Source organism: Ornithodoros turicata, chromosome 4 (genome assembly GCF_037126465.1).
Source record: "Ornithodoros turicata isolate Travis chromosome 4, ASM3712646v1, whole genome shotgun sequence".
Classification (NCBI taxonomy): Eukaryota; Metazoa; Arthropoda; class Arachnida; order Ixodida; family Argasidae; genus Ornithodoros; species Ornithodoros turicata.
In genome coordinates this window covers 50,916,957-50,939,419 of record NC_088204.1, presented here as the reverse complement: position 1 = coordinate 50,939,419, position 22,463 = coordinate 50,916,957, and the positions used below count along the sequence as shown (strand labels likewise).

Below are 22,463 nucleotides of genomic sequence, written 5' to 3'. Positions count from 1 at the left end.
AACTTGCGGGAAGCTAGGGGTGCCACTAGACGTCGAAGAATGGAGCAACGGTCTCCTCTCAGCAGTGCAGTACTCGTCCGTCTCCTAGATTTGCTGCGTCTGCGGTGCTGTCAACCTCTTCATTCCCCACGAAACCACAATGGGCTGCAACCCACTGGAGAACCAGCCTGTGTCCTACTTCGTAGCACATCCGCCACTAGGGGTGCGGACGAGCCTGGTATGCCAGTATTCTCAATAGCTTGTAGTGCAAAATTTGAGTCGGCGAACACTGTACATTATCGCGGGCTAAAACCAACTATGTGTTGCAAAAAAAATTGAACGGCATATGGTTCTCCAGCTGTTGATGAGGTTGGATGCGAAAAGTGTCATCCTTCTACTACGCCTCCGGATGATAATGAAGGAGTTCCGCAGAGTCTGAAAAAACACTGCTACTACTGCATGCATCTGATAAAGTCCTGGAAGGAGAATGCCTCTGCAAAGTTTCGGCACGCTTAGTACACACAAACATATTTTAAAACCATTCCCAATTATATAAAAACTCGCTGGCTCTCCACTGTAGGCAGCCTGTTCTAACGTAATGGCTTGTTTCCGAACAAACGGAAGCTACCGTCTTCACATTCGACCACATCCAATTACCGTATTTGGCTCCACAGCGACTGCGTGGCATTCTCCTGTGAAATGGCCGTGCACTCAGGCTGACCCTGACTGGATCCAGCTACCCTACTTCGGAAGGGTGCATGTCGGGCAACTAGCACTGAGGGATGATGTCATGACCCACACCAAAATGGCGCTTCTTTTGCATTGGCAAAACCTAACGATTAAACGCAGTTAATCCCCAGTGTTGTTTTGGTTTCCCCGTGCAAAACTTCTTTAAAAAGGCTGGTGCAGACTCGCTATTTCTGAAAGTGCCATCTGTGTATACTGCTGCAGCAGTGGCCAATTTCTCTTCTACTAGAGCATAAAAATGGCTCGAAGGACTTGGGGTGGGAGTCTCTTCGTTCCCAATGATACTGGAAGGCACTGAAGTACAGTCGCCCGCACCAAGGCTGTGTGACCTGCAAGAAGGGAGCGCTGACCACAGCCCCATTTTGTGCTAGAAAGATGTTAAATAGTGGGGAGCCATCACTGCACTTTGGCTTCAAGGTGCTTAATGCGATGAATCCAGGGCAGATCCGAGTCCATGACCACACCAAGGAAGCTATAGAAATGTACAGGCCCAAGCATCTTGGCACCGAGCCTCAGAGGGAAATTTGTCATAGCCTTGCTTATGAACAGGAGCTCAACACACTTTTCGGGTGAAAAGACCAGCACAAGTTGCGGCACGTACTTGTGGATGTTATTTAAAGCTAGTTGCTAGAAGCGCTGAATGGCAAGTTGTGATTTTCCTACTGTCTAAAGGGCAATATCACACGCATACACAGAGAATGCCAATTTTCGAGGGATTATCGATTTTAGGCGTGCCGTCAACACATTAAAGAGTGTCAGACTCGGGAAGCTTCCTTGTGGAACTCCTTGACGAACATTATGCTTAGGGCTTTCGCCTTGGAATGTACGGACAGCGAGATCAGGACCAGGTTGCCACGGCTGACGCTAATTGCAAAGAGTAGAGCCAACAGCTGTCGTCTTTATCGGTTGGCTCTACCCGCAATTCAACCAGACAATTTCTCCGCACCATGCTTGTGGTTTTCTCCTGTGTTTCAGACTCTGAAAGTCTGAACTACTTTAGAGCTACTCTCCTGTCTACATGGACTTGGGACTTAGAAGCATAACTGGCAGCCCACAATGCATTATCTGCGGGGAAGTATTGTGAAATAGTCTAATGAATCCGGTAAACATCAAGCGACATAACGATAAAAAATTAAATGAATTACAATTAAACATAACTAGACAAAGAAGTTGAGAACTCCGACTTAACATAACAAAATAACAAAGTTTACTCAGACGTTTCGTCCATCATGCAACGGACATCATCAGTGCCAAACTGAATGAGAGATTACAAAAACGGTCGCTATTTAAGGATATGGGAGTATTGTTCGGGAAGGGAGCCACGGTTTTTGTTACAAACCGAGGAGTCACCCCGTATGTGCCAAGACTCTAGAAGCTTTCTGGGTCCCCATCTTTGTTCTCGAACCAAGGTCACTGCGTTGTCGAAGTCAAAACAATGTCCCGTGTCCCAACAATGTTCTGTAAGCTCCGTCTTAAACCGTGTGGCGTGTTCTTTATGTCCCGCTTATGTTCTTTGAAACGAGTGTTCCGTTTCCTGCCTGTCTCACCACTGTAGCACGTGTCACAGTACATTGTAGCTTGTAGACTACTCCAGACTGGTCTTCCAGGGGGACGAGGTCCTTCGGTTTTGATATGAGACTTCGGAGTCTAACATGCGATTTGAATGTAGTCCTGATATTCAACGGAAGCAAAGCCCGGCGGATACATTCAGGGAATGACAACACGTGTCTGACGGGTGCGGTTCCCGTCCTGCGGTCCAGATGCTTGCACGCGTTTGCGAGTATCCTCAATAAACCTGCGTGGGTAGCCACGTTTGTCCAAGTAATCGGCGATCGTCACATCCTCAGAAGCCCGTAACTCGGTGCCGGATGATAACTGTTCAGATCGGTGAAATAATGTTCGTACCACACTCCGTTTGTGCTCCGTGGGGTGGTGTAAGTCAAAACCAAGGAAACTGCCGGTATCACAAGGCTTTCGGTAGACGCACGTTTGAATGCCTCCCGAGCTACATCGGCGCATGCACACATCCAAGAAAGGAAGCTTGCCATTTTGTTCCATCTCGTACGTGAAATTGATCGTGGTGAACGTGGTTTTGTAATCTCTCATTCAGTTTGGCACTGATGATGTCCGTTGCATGACGGAAGAAACGTCTGAGTAAACTTTGTTATTTTGTTATGTTAAGTCGGAGTTCTTAACTTTTTTGTCTAGTTATGTCGTCTCCCGGCTTTTGGAGTATTTTTGCATCTACAATTAAACAATTGATTAATCAGCTATACATAATAAAAGTTTGCTACTTGTACGACATCTAGTTTGCCTCACCCACTTCTACACAGCTGCCCCAGTGTTGTAGTTTCGTTGAGGGCATGCTGGCACGATCACAGGTGGAGAGTTTTCAGTCTGCCACAGGGGACTGGGGCACAACGCCAAAGTTCATACACAGAGGTCGGGCAGGGTGCCGCAAATTCCGTGTTGGGACGTTGTGAGGCAAATTTTTACAGGATTTTCATGTTCACTCGCATGAAACACGTGATTCTTAGGATATTTTCCGAAACTTTCACCTCGAGTGTCAGCTGGGTAGACTTCCTGGAGGGGCCTTGTACCCCTGGGAAAGTTCCGGGGGGCTCAGGCCCCCATGCTCCCCCGCAGTCGGCGCCTATGGGTACGATCATGGGTTACCTCGAATAACGTAAGTTGAGAAACTCTGCATTATACCAATATTCATCCATGGCCACAGTGAACAGCACATCCAAATAAATACGCTCAACCTTAATACCTGTGCTCGTACTACAGTGTGATCGTGAGGGAGAGAGAAATGGAAAAGAAGCAAATGCGTTTCGCAGACGAGAAGCTGTTTATGGCATTCAGTTCAATAAGTTAATTTTGGCGCTCTGAACAACAGCTAGTCTATTGTGGTGTCCCAGCAGCAGCTCCTTCTTAGCGAGGGCTAGCTTCTACAAAAGAGAGTGAAAAATGAAGTAACGCTTCGTGAGGACGCCTCAATTTCTTCCGAATTAGTTGTCATTCCCGTCGACGTAAACTTACCCTTCACCGCATCAACCACGCCTAGGTTGAAACACTCATTCTGCCATATGTATGAAGAAGTTAGAGGGAACAGCTTCGCTAGGTACTCGTATTTTTTCTTTTCCAAATAGGTTTTGTCATCGGTACCGTTATAAATCTTTGGAAACAGATAATAACGCACTGAATCATCTTCCACTACCGTAGCGGCTGCCATATTGCTGAAAACCGAAACTGACCAAACATGCCGTCGAGCATGCACAGCATGGAGGTAAGAAAAATCGAGCACTTTTCAAATATAAATGTAGAAACTAAAAACAGTAATGGCTATTAGTGAAAAGTAAGCACTTTTAAAGAATTACTGTTATTTTTTCAGAAGGGAGGCTTCGTTTGCCCTATAGTTTGCCTTTCGAATACGGGAATAGGGATGGTGACTTAATCAGTCGGCTCTAGGCATGTGACAAAGCGTCATTTCAAAATAGGAGACGGAAGACGTTCTTCTAGCTTTTTTTGAAAGCATATGAGCATGTCAAAAATGCTTAAACCAAAGGCTTTAACCCAGGTTCTATCTCAGGCCAACACAGAGGGTGTATTATGTACCTTGTAAGTTGTTTCAGGTTACTCAATACATTGACGTCTAGAACAGTGTCGTCTGCCGCTCTCTTTCTCAGGCTCTTAAACAGAGAAGGCAGCTTGCTCGCTTATTCTGGTTACGCCGACAAGGATGCCAAGATGACAGCAGCCATTGCGAGCAGCATTTGGATGGCCAATGAGAAAAATGGGCAGACTGCATTCAACGAGAAGCAGCTTCGACTGGTTGTGGCTGAGTGCGAGGTAGTACACTGAACCTTCCTCTTTGACGCGATCGCATCGCAGGACGAATACATGGGGAAGGTACGCGTCGTCGTTCACAACTGTCTCATCTCGGGGCTTTCCCCGTGTTGTTCCATCCCTACAAACTCCGAACGATTCCGTTCGTAACAACACGCATCCCCCTCTCTTGACAGCCCAGCGCTCAGGCAAAAGATTCACTATTGATTTTTATCCTCGGTAGTTAGCTCAATTTCAAACGAAACAGCTATGAAATTTTGCTTGCGTGCGTTATCTGGATGTGTTGTTTGGGACCAAAGAGATAAATATTAGTTCCTGATAGAGATGAACGTCCAAGATTGATGCATGCTGAAAGAAGACTGAATTTGACCGAAAAATGCTTCATTTTGATTGTACAGTGCTGGACAAAAGTTTACAGAACGCGCGAGCGGCGTATTTTCTCTGGGCAGAGACACCCTAGCGGCGAGCAGAAGCGGGCGAGTCCACTCGTTCAGAGGGATAGAAGAGTGCGCTTGTGGCGACCCGCCATGGTAGCAGTGGTAACTTTGCTTTTGAGTGTAACGAACGCCAAATGGTTTCATTTTCGGTCAGTCTACTGCACCGAGCACGATTGGCTATCGCGGGAAGGAAGTCTCTCCGCTACCGGAGAGATAACAGGGCGCTAAGATGAATTGAGGTGACAATGGGCTGCAGTGCCTAGTTTTCTCTTTTTTTTATTAGACAAAAACAGAAGAAAAGAGCGTGTACCCTTGAACACACACACACACACACAAAAAGAGGCGGGGGAGACGATACTGTCTCAATACTTTGTCGGCCCCCCTCTCGCAGCAATAACTGAGGCCATGCGCACAGGAAGGGAAGCATATAGTCGACGGACAAGGTCCACGTCTTCACGTAACAAGGATCACTCTGCTCCTATAAATTCCCAGAGTGCGTCCTTGCTCCTTGTAGGCGTCCGTCTCTTGCTCATCCTATTCTTCAGGATGCCCCAGACGTTTTAGATTATGTTTAAGTGCGGGCTCTGCGCAGGCCATGTCAGCTGCATTACGCTGAGGTCGTCGAGAGGACGCTGCTCCCCTATGCTCTGGACGGGCCGTTCCCGGATGGGTGCTACCATTACCAGCATGATGGCAGCTCCTTCCATCGTAGTAAAACTGTCCAACGCCTTCTCGACGACCTCAGCGTAATGCAGCTGACATGGCCTGCGCAGAGCCCGGAATTAAACATCATCGAAAACGTCTGGGGCATCCTGAAGAATAGGATGAGCAAGAGACAGACACCTACAAGGAGCGAGGGCGTACTCTGCGAATTTATAGAAGCAGAGTGGTCCTTGGTACGTGAAGACGTGGACCTTGTCCGTCGACTATATGCTTTTCTTCCTGTGCGCATGTCCTCAGTTATTGCTGCGAAAGGGGGCCGACAAAGTATTCAGACACTATCGCCTCCCCCGCCTCTTTGTGTGTGTGTTCAAGGGTACACGCTCCTTTCTTCTGTTTTTGCCTAATAAAAAAAATACGTCGAAAAGGGGAAAAAAATAAAACACTGTCAAGGAGCCCGCGAATAGGGAATCACACACGTAACATGAAAAACGGTTAGGAGCAACTAATATTTATACGAACAAGAACTTTCGTGCAAGAGACTGCACTTCTTCAGGTTACACAGCTAAGTGCGACACGAGTATATATACCAAGTGAACAGATACAATAAAACAGGTTTCCAGAACTAAGTAAACACAAAACAACCAGACAGTAATACAATGCATCACGTGAGCAACCGTCACATAAGAATCAGGAAAGAGAAGGTGTACGGGTAAATGAGACATTCAGAGAATTGGGGTTCAAAAGATTTCGTGGTGAAAAAAACGGGGGAACAGGTGGATGTCTAGCCGTGTACGCGGGGAACACAGCTTTTGTTGAACTGCGTGGGAAGGTACGGGTGACCTTATGGGCTGAAGGGAAAATGGAGCTAAGAATGCTAAGAACAGAAGGTAAATGGAGTAGCTTAGCTTGAGGATGGGTTGAACAACTGCAGAGGACCGCCATGAACGTTTAGTCCCTGTGGTTTTAAAGAAGACAATTTAGAAATGAAGAAGGACTCGCGATTTTTGCGTTTGCAATCGGTGGTGTAGCCAGATTCCAGAATTGCAATGGACAGGTGTGTATCCATGTCGTGCCCGGGAAGGTTAAAATGTATAGCAACGGGAGTGGGGCGATTATTGACAATGTCGGATTTATGACCGTAAAACCTCTGACGCATGGTGTTGAAGGTTTCACCAATGTACTGAACATTGCATTTCATACATGTTATTAGATAACAAATGTTAAACGAGTTACAGTGCAAAGATTGTTTAATTTGAAAGGTGTAGTTGTTTATGGTACTGGAGACCGAGGTGCAGGTAGAAATAAGATTACAAATTTGGCAGCGTGTGCCGTTGCAGGGACCCGAACCAGGTGTTGTAGTACGGCGCAAACGCGAAGAAGTAAGGATATTCCGGATATTCCTTGACCTGCGGAATGTAACAATGGGGGCAGAAGGAAATAGTTCTTTCAATTTTTCGTCACTGTGTAGAATGTTAAGATGGCGCTGGAAAATAGTTTTCGTGTTACGAAGGGCTTTGTTGTAGGTGGTCACGAAAGTAATATTTCTGTGTTCCTCGTTAGGTTGGCTGGAAAGAAGTAACTCTCTGTCAAGCGAGCATGATTTGGTGAAAGCATTTTCAATTAGATTGCTGGGATAGTTACGTATCCTGAAATCAGCAGACATTTCGTGAGCGCGTCTGTGGAAATCGTTGGTATTAGAACATATGCGCTTGAGTCGTGTGAACTGCCCAAAAGGAATATTTCTTTTCTGGACATTGGGGTGATAACTACTAAAATGAAGATACTGGTGTCTATCGGTTGGTTTCTTATAAAGGTCGGTGACTAGTTTTCCAGACCGAATGGAGACAGTGACATCAAGAAAATTGATTGAAACATTGGAATAGTTGCAGGTGAATTGGATAGTGCTATGCAAGGAGTTGAAGTGTTCAAAGAAAGACAATAAGGAAGAGTTGTCACCTGGCCACACAACAAAAATGTTGTCGATGTATCTCAGGAAAATGAGCGGCTGTACGGGGAAGGATTCAAGGGCCCTCTTTTCAAATTGACCCATGAAGAGGTTTGCATAGTTAGGTGACACGCGGGACCCCATCGCTGCGCCATGTACTTGGACAAAATGTCTGCCATTAAACTCAAAGTTATTATACTTTAGAACCAATTCAAGTAGTGGGGTGACCGCAGAAGTGTGGAGGATGTCGGAGGGAAAAGAAAGGAGAAAGGATTCCACTGCATTCAGGCCCTCATCGTGGGGGATGTTAGTATACAATGATTTTACGTCCATGGTTACCAGTGTCATATTGGTCAGATCTGAGAACTGGTTGTTGATAGAATTAATTTTAAGGAGAAAATCATTTGTGTCTTTGACGTATGAAGGAAGTAGCGGAGGTACATGTTTTATACAATGGTCTATCAGAAGGGAAATCTTTTCTGTTGGTGTGTGAATGCCTGATATTATAGGTCTGCCAGGGTTATTTTCCTTGTGGACTTTTATAAGGAGATTAAATGAACCAGGATTAACGTTTTTAGGCTTGATGAATTCTGCTATGTGGCGTGGAATTAAATTGTCATTAGCGAGTGCGGAAATCTTAAAGGAAAGGGTACACGCTCTTTTCTTCCGTTTTTGTCTAATAAAAAAAAAGAGAAAACTAGGCACTGCAGCCCGTTGTCACCTCAATTCATCTTAGCGCCCTGTTATCTCTCCGATAGCGGAGAGACTTCCTTCCCGCGATAGCCACTCGCGCTCGGTGCAGTAGACCGAAAACGAAACCATTTGGCGTTCGTTACACTCAAAAGAAAAGTTACCAGTGCTACCACGGCGGGTCGCCAAAAGCGCACTCTTCCATCCCTCTGAACGAGTGGACTCGCCCGCTTCCGCTCGCCGCTAGGGTGTCTCTGCCCAGAGAAAATATGCCGCTCGCGCGTTCCGTAAACTTTTGTCCAGCACTGTATAAAGCACTGTGCAGAAATAATTAAAATTTGGGCAGGTTGTTCATTTTAGCTTGAAATTGATAAAAATCCCCAGTGCTGGGACGAAACGACAAACAAAGACGACAACATGTGCACTGATCAGAGCACTCTCGCGTTGTGGGTTGTGTTGTGTTTTCTTTATTTATCTTTTCATCGCAGCACTGGGTGGTTTTTATCGATTTGAAATAAGAATGGTGCAAAACGGAGCAGACAAACACACACTCTCGTTGAACTGCTTGGTTCTACAGTACATTTAGGAAAGACACACTTTTAGGAAGTAGGAGGGAAGAGACATAGACAATAAAATCAACAAGGAACATTCTCAATATGGATAGAATCCATGTGTGGCAACCCAATTCATAGTATTTATATTTATTTATTTGCATGTACTGCAGTTTCTACCTGAGGCTATGGCAAGAGTGAGGAAAATGACTCAGATTAAGGCAACTCTTGAACAAAGCCATCAATGGAATTCCACTCAGTGATACAGCATGGGAAAAAACTAAACCTAAAACAGTCAACGCTAGAATTAAGTGGTACAATATTTAACGTATGTGATTATCTTAGTGAGATAGTGCTGGATAAAATTAGTCGATGTGAAAGGAATATGCAGATTCCCAGACACTACACCATGGAAGGTTTTGAAATGAATAGTTGAAGCCTAGCCCGAAGTATTATCAAGTGAAGGTCAGAAAGAGCAGAACTAGGAGAGAAAAGAGGATCATATTTAGACAAAAAACTTTGTTCTGTACAGCCTCCAGCTTCATTATGTGCGATATACGGTAAGGGTCCCAAACTTCAGCTACGTATTTTGCAGAATTGGGTGTATTAACGTCTTCTAAGCAAGCAATTTAGTCTCAACAGTAGATGGCTTTAATGTTCTTTTTAAGTAATCTAGCTTTCTCAAGGCCTTGGAAGTGAGTATCAATGTGGTCTGACCATGTCGCCTTAGACTTAAGTACTACGGCCTAATACTGTATAAGTAGTGAAATTCGCGAATTTGTGGATAACCAGGAGAAGGCAATAATTCGCGGAACCTTAAATTTGCGGTACCGTGATTTTCGACCCTGCACCACACGTCTTAGGAGCTCTAATCCTTAAACTTTCGGGAAGCATTTAACAAAAGGTATCACAGCTAGGCAGTCACCAGTTCTATTTGTCTTCCTTTAGAGTCCTTCTGACTTAGAGAGCTGCAATTAAGGGATCCTTACTCGGCTGGTATCTCGCTCGCGGAGCACGTACGATTGGCACCAGATAGTGATTCTGTAACTTTTACTTAAGATCTGCGTGGCAGCGTGCTTAAACCCATACATGCTGGCTGGATGACCCAGGCTTGCAAGGAACTGGAATCATGGGACGGGGACATCCGCGCGAGGTTCATGATGGCTGGACTGCTATCTCCACCTGCAACAGAGAGGAACTTAACGCTTTATGAGGCAGTGTAGTGTAATAGTGCAAGAAAACGCATACACAAGTTACCTCAGTATCTTGGGCCTTATTTCTTACATATTTCATTATCGTATGCTTCTGTCATTGGTTCGAATATTTTGCGGAACTTTATTTTCGTGAAGAAAAGGGCGCTCGCGAACTTTACGAAAATTACTACTTATACAGTACTTATGACCATCTCCCGTGGCATAGTGGTTAGCAGGGCCGGCCTTAGGCCGATTTGGCCAAATCGGGCCTTGCGGTGCCGAAAAAGCAACCGAAAATGTTGATTTCGAACGAAAGCGTCAGTAAACCTATGCACGATTTTAAGTGTAGAAACCTGACACGGTGATGAGCGATGAAACTGGCGTAGGCAGACCAGCACGAGATGCAGCAGGGCCCCTTTGTCTTTCCTTGGTCAGGTCGGTCGAAAGGCAGAAACATGAACGCAGAAATCGTCGGCTCCGTTAAAAACGTTTTACAGCCAGTGCTATCTTGGTCGTATCGTTAAAAAAGAAAAGAAAAAACAGGAGGGGAGCGTCAAGAACAAAAGGACAAGGACAACACACGATACGTGGATGACTTCTCCTCGAACTTTCGACGGATTCCCGCGCTCCTACAAATATGTTTTCTGAACAGTAATGGCAACTGCAAGTGTAACAAGCCCGGGGCGTTCGCGGATGTGGTCAGGCTCTTGCAGGTTTCCTTTTTTGCAACTACGTATATTGCGCTTTGTCCCTCCCTTTTGCCAGTCGCTATTCTCGAGTAGCCCCTCGAGCTACGGTCGTCAACTGTCTGAGAAAGACAGTTGACGACCGTAATTGGAAGAGCTAAGTCGAGTGCTCTTGCATCGCGGGTGTTTTGGAGGCAACATGTCACAGAAGTGCCCATGAGCATACGGAACAAGCCCTAAACTCTTCACTGCGTTTAAAATAGCTAGTATTCACTTTGTCAGATTAAGGAAGATTTAGTTCGGCGTCATCTGCAAGTGTTGTGTGTGTTCCTGTGACGTAGTTCCGACGTGGGATTAATTACCAACGATTCTTCCTCGGACAAGAACTGTTGTGTCATCCATCACGTTCCCGTCTATGAGGACTCCCGCCCAGCCAGATAAGATATTTCGTTTTGTTTAAAAGAGTGTTTGTACATGAGTTAAGGACTTAAGGAAAATTTCTATCAGTCACAGGGAATAGGGTTTAGTATGCGCAAACTTTGTGAGAACAGTACGTTACCAAATGAGCGACATGCGCATAGGGATGTAAACTATACAAAATCCTTACTTTTGTACAACTTAGGTTTATCCGAGAGATCATTAGAGAGAAAATATTAGTATTACAATATGAAACTTAATATTTGCATTAGTAAATCATAGTCTCATTATAATGTGCCTCGAACGGTGGCCCAAAAGTCTTCTCTTTTTTATTGTGTCCTGGGAGGGGGGATCGATCTCTGTATTTTGCCAGGAAAATTCAGCCAGAAAAGACGGCATACTATTCCATGCTTCAGGGGTATAACCTCACCTTTCTTCCTGTGTGTAGTTTTCATTGATTCCTGTGGTTGCGGTTGTATTCGCTTGTGATGTTCTCACTCATTAAGCACAGCCTTTGCTGTGAGAAAGAACGGCTTTCTCAAATATTCTTTTCACAAAGAATTAAATATTGAGTTGAACTAATTTTCCATAATGCATTGTTCTGTCTAAACTGGGCACAACCTTTAACTTTGAAAACATAGTGAAAGACTTTGCAGAGAAGAAAGCAAGAAAGGTGCTCCTTTCATAAGAATAAGCAACAACTATTGTAATTCTCACAAATACGAATTATAATATTCCTGCTCTATTTGATGGTGCTTGTGTCCTCGCTACATTGTAATAAAAATACCTGGTCAAAAACAAGAAAAAAAAACATTTTGCTTGTACCAGAAGTGAACGAAGATTATGTTCTTGCTCGTCCATTTGTAGGCCTGTACATCATGCCATGCGCATCACGAAAACTCTTCTTATGTCCCTAATTCTATAGGAGTGGCTGTTCACCCTTCCGCTTTTTTTAGTGTATCGTTCTTATTTTGCACTTGTTTGCTTCCTGAATAACAAGCAGACACCCCGTTTTGCTGACCTTTCCTTCTCTTGTTTCCTCATTTTTCTTTCATCTTCTAATAAATATACCCCCCGCGTTTCTGAGTATGATTAATGTGACCAGACGTCCCGATTTAGGCGGGACAGGCCCCGCTTTAGCAGTCGTGGTCCCGATGTCCGGCCAGCCTACTTGGGGATGGTATTTTGTCTTGCCTTTGGCCAGAACGATCCCCGAATGAAAAAGAAAAAAGTGACTAAACAAGGGTTTTCTACTCCAACGCTGTCCTGTTCCGCCAATCTTTCCACAATTTAGCCAATGCTTAGCCAGTAGTGTGTCCGCCTGCTAACCCCGCCAAGACCGCCGGTTCAAACCCGTCCGAGGACGGTGGCGACTTGGTTTCGGCGCACATTGAAGAGCCCTCAGGTGGGCAGATTTAATCCACAGACCCGACTACTGTCGTGTCACTCGTGATCGCAGTCGTCTAGCGACATAAGCCTCGAATTATTATACTTCGTTGCGAGGGAAGATCGCCGCCGCACCTTTGCTCCTCAAGCTTCCCCGGCGGGAGGAGAATGGTCTTGATATCATGTCGAAATGACGATAATGATGTAGTGCAAGTGCAGTGATTCAGGATGTTCGGAGCGAGATTTTCCGTTCATATCCGTACAAGTATGGGGACACAGAGTACATTTTGGTCAAATGTGCGCTCTCGGCAGTACGAAAATTGCAAAATGTTATAACTACTAACCTCTACGTCCCACATGAAATACAGGACACAGAATACAATCAGGACAACAACTCGTGCCCGAGAGGAATATGGTAGAAGGAACACCAGGAGGATGGTATGGAACACCAAAGACGATTTGTGCGGGGTGCCGGCGGCATACTCATAAAGGTTACGCCCGACCCCTTGCAGTCGCGAATATTTTTTATGAATTACGTAATTTTCGGTCACCCGGCATTTGCCGTGTGTGTATGTGGGGGGGGGGGGAGAGAGAGAGAAGCCCCGCATCACTTTGTCAAATCTTTTTTTTTTATTATTATTACTTTTTTTGACACATGCTTTAAACAACATAACTGCATAATCCATACGGATCATAGCCTAAGGCTAGTACGATCCGGTAAAGAGAGAAAAAATACAGTAACAATGTTCAACAGCAGCAACAGTCAAATGTCAGTGCCAAGCTACCGACATCCAGTCGACAGCAAACATAAAAACGTAATCACTAACACTTATAGCAAGAAACAGTAATACTAACACTTATTCAGTAGGAACCTTCGCACAGCTAATTTTAAATTGTTAGACATTATAACATATAGAGGGCCCCACAGATGCCCCACAGATGCTAAGGCTGGCCCTGGTGGTTAGGATGACCGCTTTCCACGAAGATACTGGGAGGTGACACAGGTTCCAATCCCCGCACTGGCTGTTTTTTCTTTTTGTCACACTTTTCAGACGAACATTGGCACAGCTATTTATCCACCTGCGCGGATAAATAGCTCTTTATCTGCGCCACTCGTACTTCATCACTACAAGTGATGGACTACAAGATCAATCTTGTAGTCCACCAGTTTCCTTAGTTGCAGTGAGCGCAGTGGGGGAAGCTGGGAGGTGTATCCCAGCTCCTACTGAAGTCGACCCAGGACACACACTACAAGCTACATGAAGCTCCTACTTGGAGCCCGCAACACGAACTCTCCTTGGAGACCTTGTCCCCCACATACCTCTTTCATCACAACCTCTCTCGGCCATCTTACATAGCTTCCATCTCTACATCCCTCTTTCATAGTTCAGAAGTCCGATGGTCTTCTGGGTTTGTAGAGTCTGCCATTATGGGACCTTCCTATGGAAGTGTCTAGTGGGATGATTACTTCACTTGCAGCTTGGTTCATACTCTCAGTAGGTTCCACATGCTGGTCAGCACCTGTAGAGTCCGTGGAGTCCAGGTCGTATGTAGGGTAAGCGGGTGAGCTCAGCTTCTAGAATGGTGTGACGTGTTTCCGGTTCCTACGTACTTCTTCTCCACGCGAAGTTTTGACTACATAGGAGCGTGATGCTGTATGACGCCCGACAACAGTCCCTTGTTGATTCAATTCGTGGATCCACACATCTTTCTCGGGTTGGAGGGGCTCTAGCTCTAGAGCGTTTGCTGCAGGACAGTCTTTTCTCAGATGATGAAGGGAAGTGCCTTAGGATGAGAGCTGCAAATACGAGGGGCGTTCAAGTCAAACCAGGACTTTGTGTCCCCTGAGTGTACAAATGGCTCGCGCTACTTCTTTTTCGTCATTTTCGCATGCGACGTTCACCACGTGGCAGTCCAAAGTTTGTGCAAAACAGAAGACACATGCTGGACAAGAGGGCCGACAACGAGGTGAGCGCGCACATCGAACAGCGAATTGTCATGAAGTTTCTCGTGAATGAAGGCGTAAAGTCATCTGAAATTCACAGACGTCTTCAGGCTCAGTATGGCCACGATACACTTAGCCGCGGCAAAGCGTTTGAGTGGTGCAAACGGTTCCGAGACGGCCGTACATCAATGCAGGACGATCCCGGCCGGGGCGACTCAGAGCCCAGTGTCAGAGTTCCTGAGAACATCCAACTTGTGGAGCGCCTGATCCTCAAGGACCGACGGATAACATGTCTCGAACTGGCTCGAAAGGCGGACCTTTCTGTGGGAACGTTGAACACTATCATGAACACCTCCAGTTTCGGAAAAGCCGGGCCTCATCACCAAAGGAGACCTCCTCCTACATGACAATGCACGCCCGCATACCGCGAATCTCACGACACGCACCTTACAGGCACTTGGCTGGGAGTTGCTGCCCCATCCCCCTTACAGTCGAGACCTCGCCCCCAGCAATTTCCATCTCTTCGAGCCACTGAAGGCGTTCCTTGGGGGCCGCCACTTCTTCTGTGACGAGGAGGTCAAGAATGCGGTCCGATCATGGCTGCTACGCGCGACGGTAAGGATTTCTACGCTGCTGGCATCCAAGCCCTCGCGAAACGCTGGGACAAGTGCATTAGTGCAGCTGGAGATTACGTTGAAAAATAAAACTAGTTTCTCGCCTGTAAGTTCATTTAAGTTTGCAAAAAATGAAAAGTCCCGGTTTGTCTTGAACCCCTCGTATTTCGAACAGAGACTGTTCTTCTTCTGGGCACCGTCCTCATCATTGACATGGTATTCAGAGTGTTAGGGTTGTGTTAAAGGTTCATGCGAGTTGTAGGTCGATAGCCCAGGGAAAAAAAGGTCCATTCAGTCTTTTACGACCGAGGTGAATGTGCCGCTTTGTTAGAGTGTCGAGGGGGTTACGTGAATGCAGGCATCTTTGCACCAGACCGGTCACAAAGATGTGAAGTTCAGAATGAAGTGCACGGACAACGGGACGAAACGGGGTGACAGGCAGGCAGGGGCAAACATTCCGAGTGATAAGGAGGTTAGTGGTTACGTGGGGACATTTTCAGAACACACTTTTCTCTTTTAAACATATATATTTGTAACACACACATGTGGCATGCAATAAAGAAAGTACAGTCGGACCTCGTTTTATGAACCCTCGATATACGAATTCCCTCAACTTACGAACGGCTCCACAAGGAACCAAACTTTTTCCATGTATTTTGACCTCGTTTTACGAACCCTCGATATCCGAACTATGAACGGATTATTAGGGAACGGACCCAAAGTAGCCAAGCCATTCTGACCTCGATATACGAACGGGCGTTATGAACGTACAGAGGACAGGCCAATGGACCGGAGGATGATGAAAGTTCCTCAGTACATTCTGCCAAGGTCAAACATACAATGTCCCAACGTCGCTACGTTCCACAAACATGATTCATCATTTCCTGAAAGAATAATTTGGGCGTTTACAGCCGAACGGTTGTGAGTTTGGACCAGGTCTCCGAGATGGAAACATCTTGCCGTTCCAAGAGAAGGCGTTCAGTCCTGACAGCCGGTAACAAGCGTTATATTTGCCGTTGGAAACAGTCTCATCCGCGCGATACGGTACTTTGGGGACCGGGTGGATGAGTCAAGTGTCAGACTTCTGTCATCTCTTCTAAACAGGATAGACGTTGCAGAAAGTATGGTGCAGAGCACAATTACGCAGTATTTTCAAAAATAAAACTTATTCAAATCAATTTCCCGTGTTTTTGTGAGGTATTTGTGCACTGCACTCCTCGGACCTCGATTTACGAATACCTCGATTTACGAACGATTTTCTGAGAAACGAAGGGTGTTCGTAAAGCGAGGTTTGACTGTAGTATTAATGCAAAGCATAACAGTGTAGATAGATGACGAAGGGGATAGAATAGTAGGAGGAAAAGGATCTGGGCATATTTTATTTGTGAAGTGTTTCTAGGGTGCCTTGTGATTTGTTAAGACCAAACGGGTGAAGGGCGTTGAACTTGTAATATGGGATAAGACTCCCTGTCGCATCTCCCGTTGAATATGGCGGTGGATTCCGAAAGTTTGAACGTGGCGAGAATTTGTCATGCTTGGCCTCCCATCGTATATAAGAGCATACGAATTTGGGCTTCATTTTTTCTGTCACACAGCCCCGATTCAGAACGAAAATCTTGAAAATCCTGCAACCATTCTGTCCAGGAGGACAAGTTCCGAAAATGGAAAGCTTCCGGAGAGCGAACTTTGAAGGGCAGGGCTGGTATAGTTTTGGATTGCTGGCTGGCCATGCCGACTACAGAGAGGTTTTTCGCCGATACTGTCACCAAAGTTGAGAGTGCTTACTTGCAAGCTTGAGTGGCTTTGATCTTGTCACTTGTGACACTATGCTCCGTTGATAAGCCATTTATTATGCCTCGGTCGATTGCATCTTACGAGCTACATGAAGCTCCTCGTCCCCACGCACCTCTCTTGGCCGTCTTACACAGCTTCCATCTCTACACAAAATACAGTCAGAAAGCCATGTGTCAGTAGTACCCACAACATCTGGCTTGTGGGCATAAACAGGAACTGTTACTTTCCACCGTATAAACAAGATGTTGCAGTTCTAGTTGTTTGCGAGCAATGCTGCTTGCGTTTACATTCAGAGCTAGCCAAAACTCTACTATTAAAAACAGCCTCCCACTTATAAGTCTTGATTAACAAAGAGACGATCATACTTCAAAACCACTCTGTCTCCTTTATCTCTGTTTTCCCGCACATTGTCCCATAACTTTTTCGTAACATCTCTGACACTCTTGCAAAAATATTCCTTCAGATGAATCGATCCTTCTTTTAACTTAAGAATTATGCAGGATGTCCATCTTCTCTCAGTAGTCACCAAACTTAAGAATAGCTGGTCAAATGCTACCAGACTTCTTAGGACCCAGTCTATGGCATCTCTCAATACTGTGCACTAACAGGTTTAGCTTGCTTCTGTCTGAGTTCTGAATGACTTGTTCAAGGAAACAAGCAAAGTAGAATGGACTTCATCTGAAATTTCATCTAACCCAAACACTAGCAAGTTGTTTCGACGCTCTCTATTTCCAGATAAGCTAGCTTATCCTTAGGGTTCCGCGTTTTCGATGTTTATTTTCGGGCGGATTCGGCATATGTTTTTCTATGGTTATTGATTTTCGCGGAATCGGAATTTTTCGATGTTTTTCCTTGCGTGTACATGGTTTACCCGACAGTTATCGGTGAATAGCAATTACAATGTAATTTCAGTGCTGTGCGCGTCTAACGCAGCCTTAACAACAACAACCAATGCAAATTACCAGTTTTACGAAGTACCAGTTCGAGTTCTATAAGTGCTGCAAGAAATTACCAGAAAGCCTTGTTCGTTACGAGGGTTCTTCAGATTCACGTGGCGCCATGATTGCACGTGCTCCGATATGCGCGCCGCACTTCTTCCACAGCCCACATTAACTGTCACGCGACAATACTTGCGTACGACAATATCTTCCTTGGCTGAGAGTTCAAAATCTTGATTTTCGAAAACGCAGTCCGAGGCCCTCTTCCTTTTTCTTCCCTCTCAGGTGCCGCAGAAAGACAGGACCGCCATACGTGGAAAGTGGAGCTGTATGTACTGTCGTAACTTCTCCACAAAACAACTAAAAGCTGGTGACCGAGATTCTACTTAACGTCACGTCCCTAAGAGGTTCACAAGCGCGGTGGGGCACCCACAGTGACAGAAGAATGAGATTCCGACTAGCGCACCCGATCCGGGACAGAAGGATTGACCCTGGAACATTCAGTGTTGTCGCAGGTCATCCAACCATAGCAAATACCAAGAAAAGAAGAGTAATAAAGGAAAGCCTGCTTGGCATGTCAGAATCTTAAGCTGGGCATGGGCAGCAATTTGTCTGTCATGGTTCCTGGAATGTTCCTCTGTATTCTATGTTTTTCGATTAAAACCGAAAACGCGGAACCCTACTTATCCTCATGAACTTCTCGTGAATATGCACCACATGATCATTGCACTGTTTGACCTGATATACAAGGTTATCAAAGGAAGCCACAAAATCCTCTAGTCCTTATTCTCTATCAAATGCATTCAGTTTCATGTGAAAGGAGGACTGATTCAACTTGAGATCATTTATACATTTTTTTCTTTTCTTCCTGACAATCCAAGCATGCCCTGTAGATTATCACCTCTTCCTTTTCCATTAGGTCGTGGATTAGTTTCCAAACAAAACAAAACAATCTTTCAAGCATGTCAAATCATACAAGGGCCTTGCAGCACCAGCAAGGTGCGATCATCAGATCTAAAACATTTACGATGAAAGTAGACATTTGCCTGCAAAGTGAGGCAAAAACCATTGAAGGTCATGTTCAGTTTGCTGCCGAAAGGCCCACTGAAGCAGAAAGACCGCGGGTTGTCTTCTATATGCATGGAGGTGTTACTGGTACAGGACGAAGACTGACGAGGGTATGTAGTCAACAGGTGGTTCCGTCTAATGATCAACGATGCAGCACTTCTCAAACTCAGGATTATTGACGATAAGAGCATAAGAGTCTTGTTCCGCAGACATGCTGGGCGTGACCTGAAAACCAGAACCCATCACAGTACATGCGCGAATCAGCAAAGTGAAGTGAAGCTTGTGTTTAGTAAGCTGCTGAAAGGCCCACTCATCCAAATATACTGCCTATGAACATCTTGGACATTCTGGAGATATCTGGAAGATGTCTAGGAATTCCCGGGGACAGAACTCAGCAAACACGGGTTGCGTGCAGGCCATAAGCCACGTTTACATGAATGCAACAGAAGGGCGTCGAATCGAGTGAAAACCGTAATGAAGACTATGCGCAACTGTTTACAGTGAACCCTCGTTAATATGATCTCCACCCTTCCCGCAGATTTTGGTCATAAAGCGAATTGTCATACTAATGAGAAACACACAATCCGCCGACCTCAGAGACCACCTGAACTTCCTTTTTGTCCTGCAGCAAACGTCTTCCCATAATCCTCCTTCTGTTTTCGATGCACATCTTCTGTTTACATGCACACTTTCAATGCGCATCGACTGTCTCGATCCACATCTGTCTAGCGGATTGAATTTGATGCGCTATCCGAGCGAATTGATCGTTTACATGAGTGCATTCAATGTGACAAGTCAAGTCAATGCGCTTCTATCACATTCATGTAAAATTCCCAGTTGGCCGCCACAACTTGACACCTGTGAGCCGCTGAGCGCAGCAACAGAGTATGCCTCTGGATCACACTACCTTGCTGCCCTAATTGACACCCAGGTATGTGTATTGACCATCATGGGGACTGGCTTCACCCTATATGAGGTCAGTCAAGAATGAAAACCTATGGGGTGGGATAGTCAGCCATGACGACTACATTCTTGCACTTTTCTACATCTCGCGCAGCTTGGCAGCGACGTATTTGTGTGCTCTTGCATTGACCAGGATGGCAGGAAATAGACAGCTACTCGTGTGCATTGCCTAAGCACTCCACACACTCAGTGTCTTTAGCCACAGCAGTCGCACAACATAGTGCAGTAAGAGGGCCGAAGATGTCACTCCATCCTGCAGTATGCATTCTTGTCAGCAGCATCTATTCACCGCATCTGACATGCTTTCTTTTCATTCCCCAGTGCTCACTTCGAGATTTCATGGGGTTAGAGTTGCCAAAAGAGGTGGCCATGCAACTCATACAGCTCTGCTGTCATTTGTAACCTACGGAGCAAAACTTTTACTTCTACCCTTTGTGATGCTATGTAGTTGGCATACCTCTTTAGTTGACTTGCACATGCTGTACTCATGTACATTTGAAGACATGGACATGAAGACTGGAACGCTCTGGATGGTTCTGTCCGCCAATTCTCCTGTGAATGCTTCTTTGATGCACTCCTGCAATAACCTCTTAAAGGGGTTGCATATGTTTTTAAGGGGGTGATGTTTAAATAAATGAATAAATACATTTGTCGTATACGATGTTGTTACAGCACTCCAAAGGCACACGAAAGATGTTTTTGTAGGATGGGAATCCAAGTACATGTTGCACCTTAGTTGGGAAGCTCCTGTCAAATCACGAAGTTACAGAGGGGCGTTACAGAATAATGAAAAGATGAGCAGGGTGATACCGTAATGTCTGACTCCCGAAATAGAGAATTGTGTGGATGTGGAAACTGCAAAGCATGAGACGCACATAGACAATGCGGCCTCTAGACATAGGTTTCCCACTGAGACGTTCGTTTGTGTTGCAGGATGGTCAGGTGGTAATCACGCAAGTTGCAAACCTGCTGTTGTGCCTGCATGCCAAGAAGAGCGTCGGGCAAGGACTTCTTCGAGCTAAAGTTCAAGCTCTGGTAGAGTACCTAGAGGGTCCACTACTGCAGGTAGCTGCATCTTGATTTGCTTTGTATCCACCCTGGTTCTGTACAATATTTAGTGTGTATGTAATGCTGCCCCAGTAAAGTCACTGACGGAATAAAGTTATCACATTTGTTATACAGTATGTTTACTTTCATCGTCGCAGTAGAAATCCTGAGGAGAGAAATGGGGGAAAAGTGATGCCCTTTCCCACGTTCAGCTTGGGACCCCGCAGTGATAGGTACAACCACTGCTACAGTACATGACAGCTTCGGCTAGTGAGGCAAAACAGGAGGAACATTTGGTGCACATGTATTTGGTCCAACCCAAGCTGTGCGTATCAAATGTAAAGATGTAAGAATCAGGTGTAAGATGTAAGCCATGCGTATCAGATGTATCGGATGTACTTCATTTACTTCCAGAGCCCATTCACTTCAGGGTTTTGCAGTATGTTGGGCTTCTTGCCATGAAAAGTGATAACAATATATATGTAACTTGCAGGAGCAAGTGCTTGTTAGTGCTGTCATATTCATTATGGGATCTCCCTTTCTGCAAGATTGAAAGGCTGATAAACTCCCACAATTTGGAATGAATCTTGGAAATGCCAGGAAGTTTGGTGTTGCTGTGCATGTCTTTATGAAACGCCATGCTCAATTGCATTTTTGTATAACTGAAGGCACGTCAGTCCAATGCCCCATTTGGTATGTGTCGATTGAGAGCAACAATTTCACAGTTTTATGTCCCTGTGAACGTGGTAGTGATCTGAACAACGTATGCTGCGTGACTGCAAGTCTCACCAAGCTGGGCTACTTCACTCGGGAGCTTCCTCCTCTATGCTGCAACCCACTAGAGACCCCGGTGCTCTGCAATCTGAAAATGTGATTCTTTTGTGCGATTAGCTTTGCTCGATCACATTTAGCTTGCAAATCCCTGAGCTGCAGCAAGGAAGACACAAAGGGTTGCCATGCAGTTAACTACATCACGAGAAACACTAGAAGTAGGAGACAGCATGTTAGATTGCTTAAAACCATGCTTAATTCATCAGACATTGTATGACGAGTAACAACAGAGAGTGGTCACGTCACAAATCTTGTTTGGCGTTGACACATTTTAATACGGGGATGCCTGAACCTCGTGATACGCAACGTCAGCCGCGTGATGCTGGGAAAGTATTTCTGTGGTTGAATGTTCCACGACAATCAAAAAGAGATCCATGGTACAGCTTGGGACATAAGTTAACGGAACACACCACCTGCGTATTTCTTCATCTGAGCGGCCCCCTGCTAGCTAGCTATCACAAAGAGATCGAATAAGAAACGGGTGACTGGCTATTCAATCTATCTCTCAGTATGTGTGTCCGCTCCTGTCTGCTGCTAGAGTATCGCTCCAATGGAGAAATGCAACATCCCGGTGTTCTGTGAACTTTTGTCCTAAGCTGTACTTCCCATTTAACTGGCCTTGACGGATCAGTTGGTAGCCACCTACTGATCCCAAGGTTGCAGGATGGAACCTGGCCGAGGACACCAGCAACCTTGCAGGCAGTGCACAAGTAGAAGTTG

The 22,463-nt window shown here is 45.5% G+C and overlaps 2 protein-coding genes across 2 annotated transcripts in view; one reads left to right on the top strand and one right to left on the bottom strand.

Annotated features, from left to right (window-relative positions):
• LOC135391528 (protein ecdysoneless homolog) overlaps positions 1-3,986 on the bottom strand; it is a 43,888-nt gene extending 39,902 nt beyond the window's left edge. The window contains exon 1 of the mRNA XM_064621804.1: positions 3,769-3,986. Within this exon, the coding sequence (XP_064477874.1) occupies positions 3,769-3,961 (193 nt within the window). The 5' untranslated portion in view covers positions 3,962-3,986. The remainder of the gene's footprint in view (positions 1-3,768) is intronic.
• A 198-nt stretch (positions 3,987-4,184) lies between these two features.
• Positions 4,185-21,046, top strand: LOC135391527 (ragulator complex protein LAMTOR2-like). Its single transcript, XM_064621803.1, has 3 exons — positions 4,185-4,347; positions 4,416-4,578; positions 20,799-21,046. Exons 1-3 carry the CDS (start codon positions 4,265-4,267, stop codon positions 20,943-20,945), a joined length of 393 nt encoding a protein of 130 aa, XP_064477873.1. The 5' UTR covers positions 4,185-4,264; the 3' UTR covers positions 20,946-21,046.
• The last annotated feature ends 1,417 nt before the right edge of the window (positions 21,047-22,463 follow it).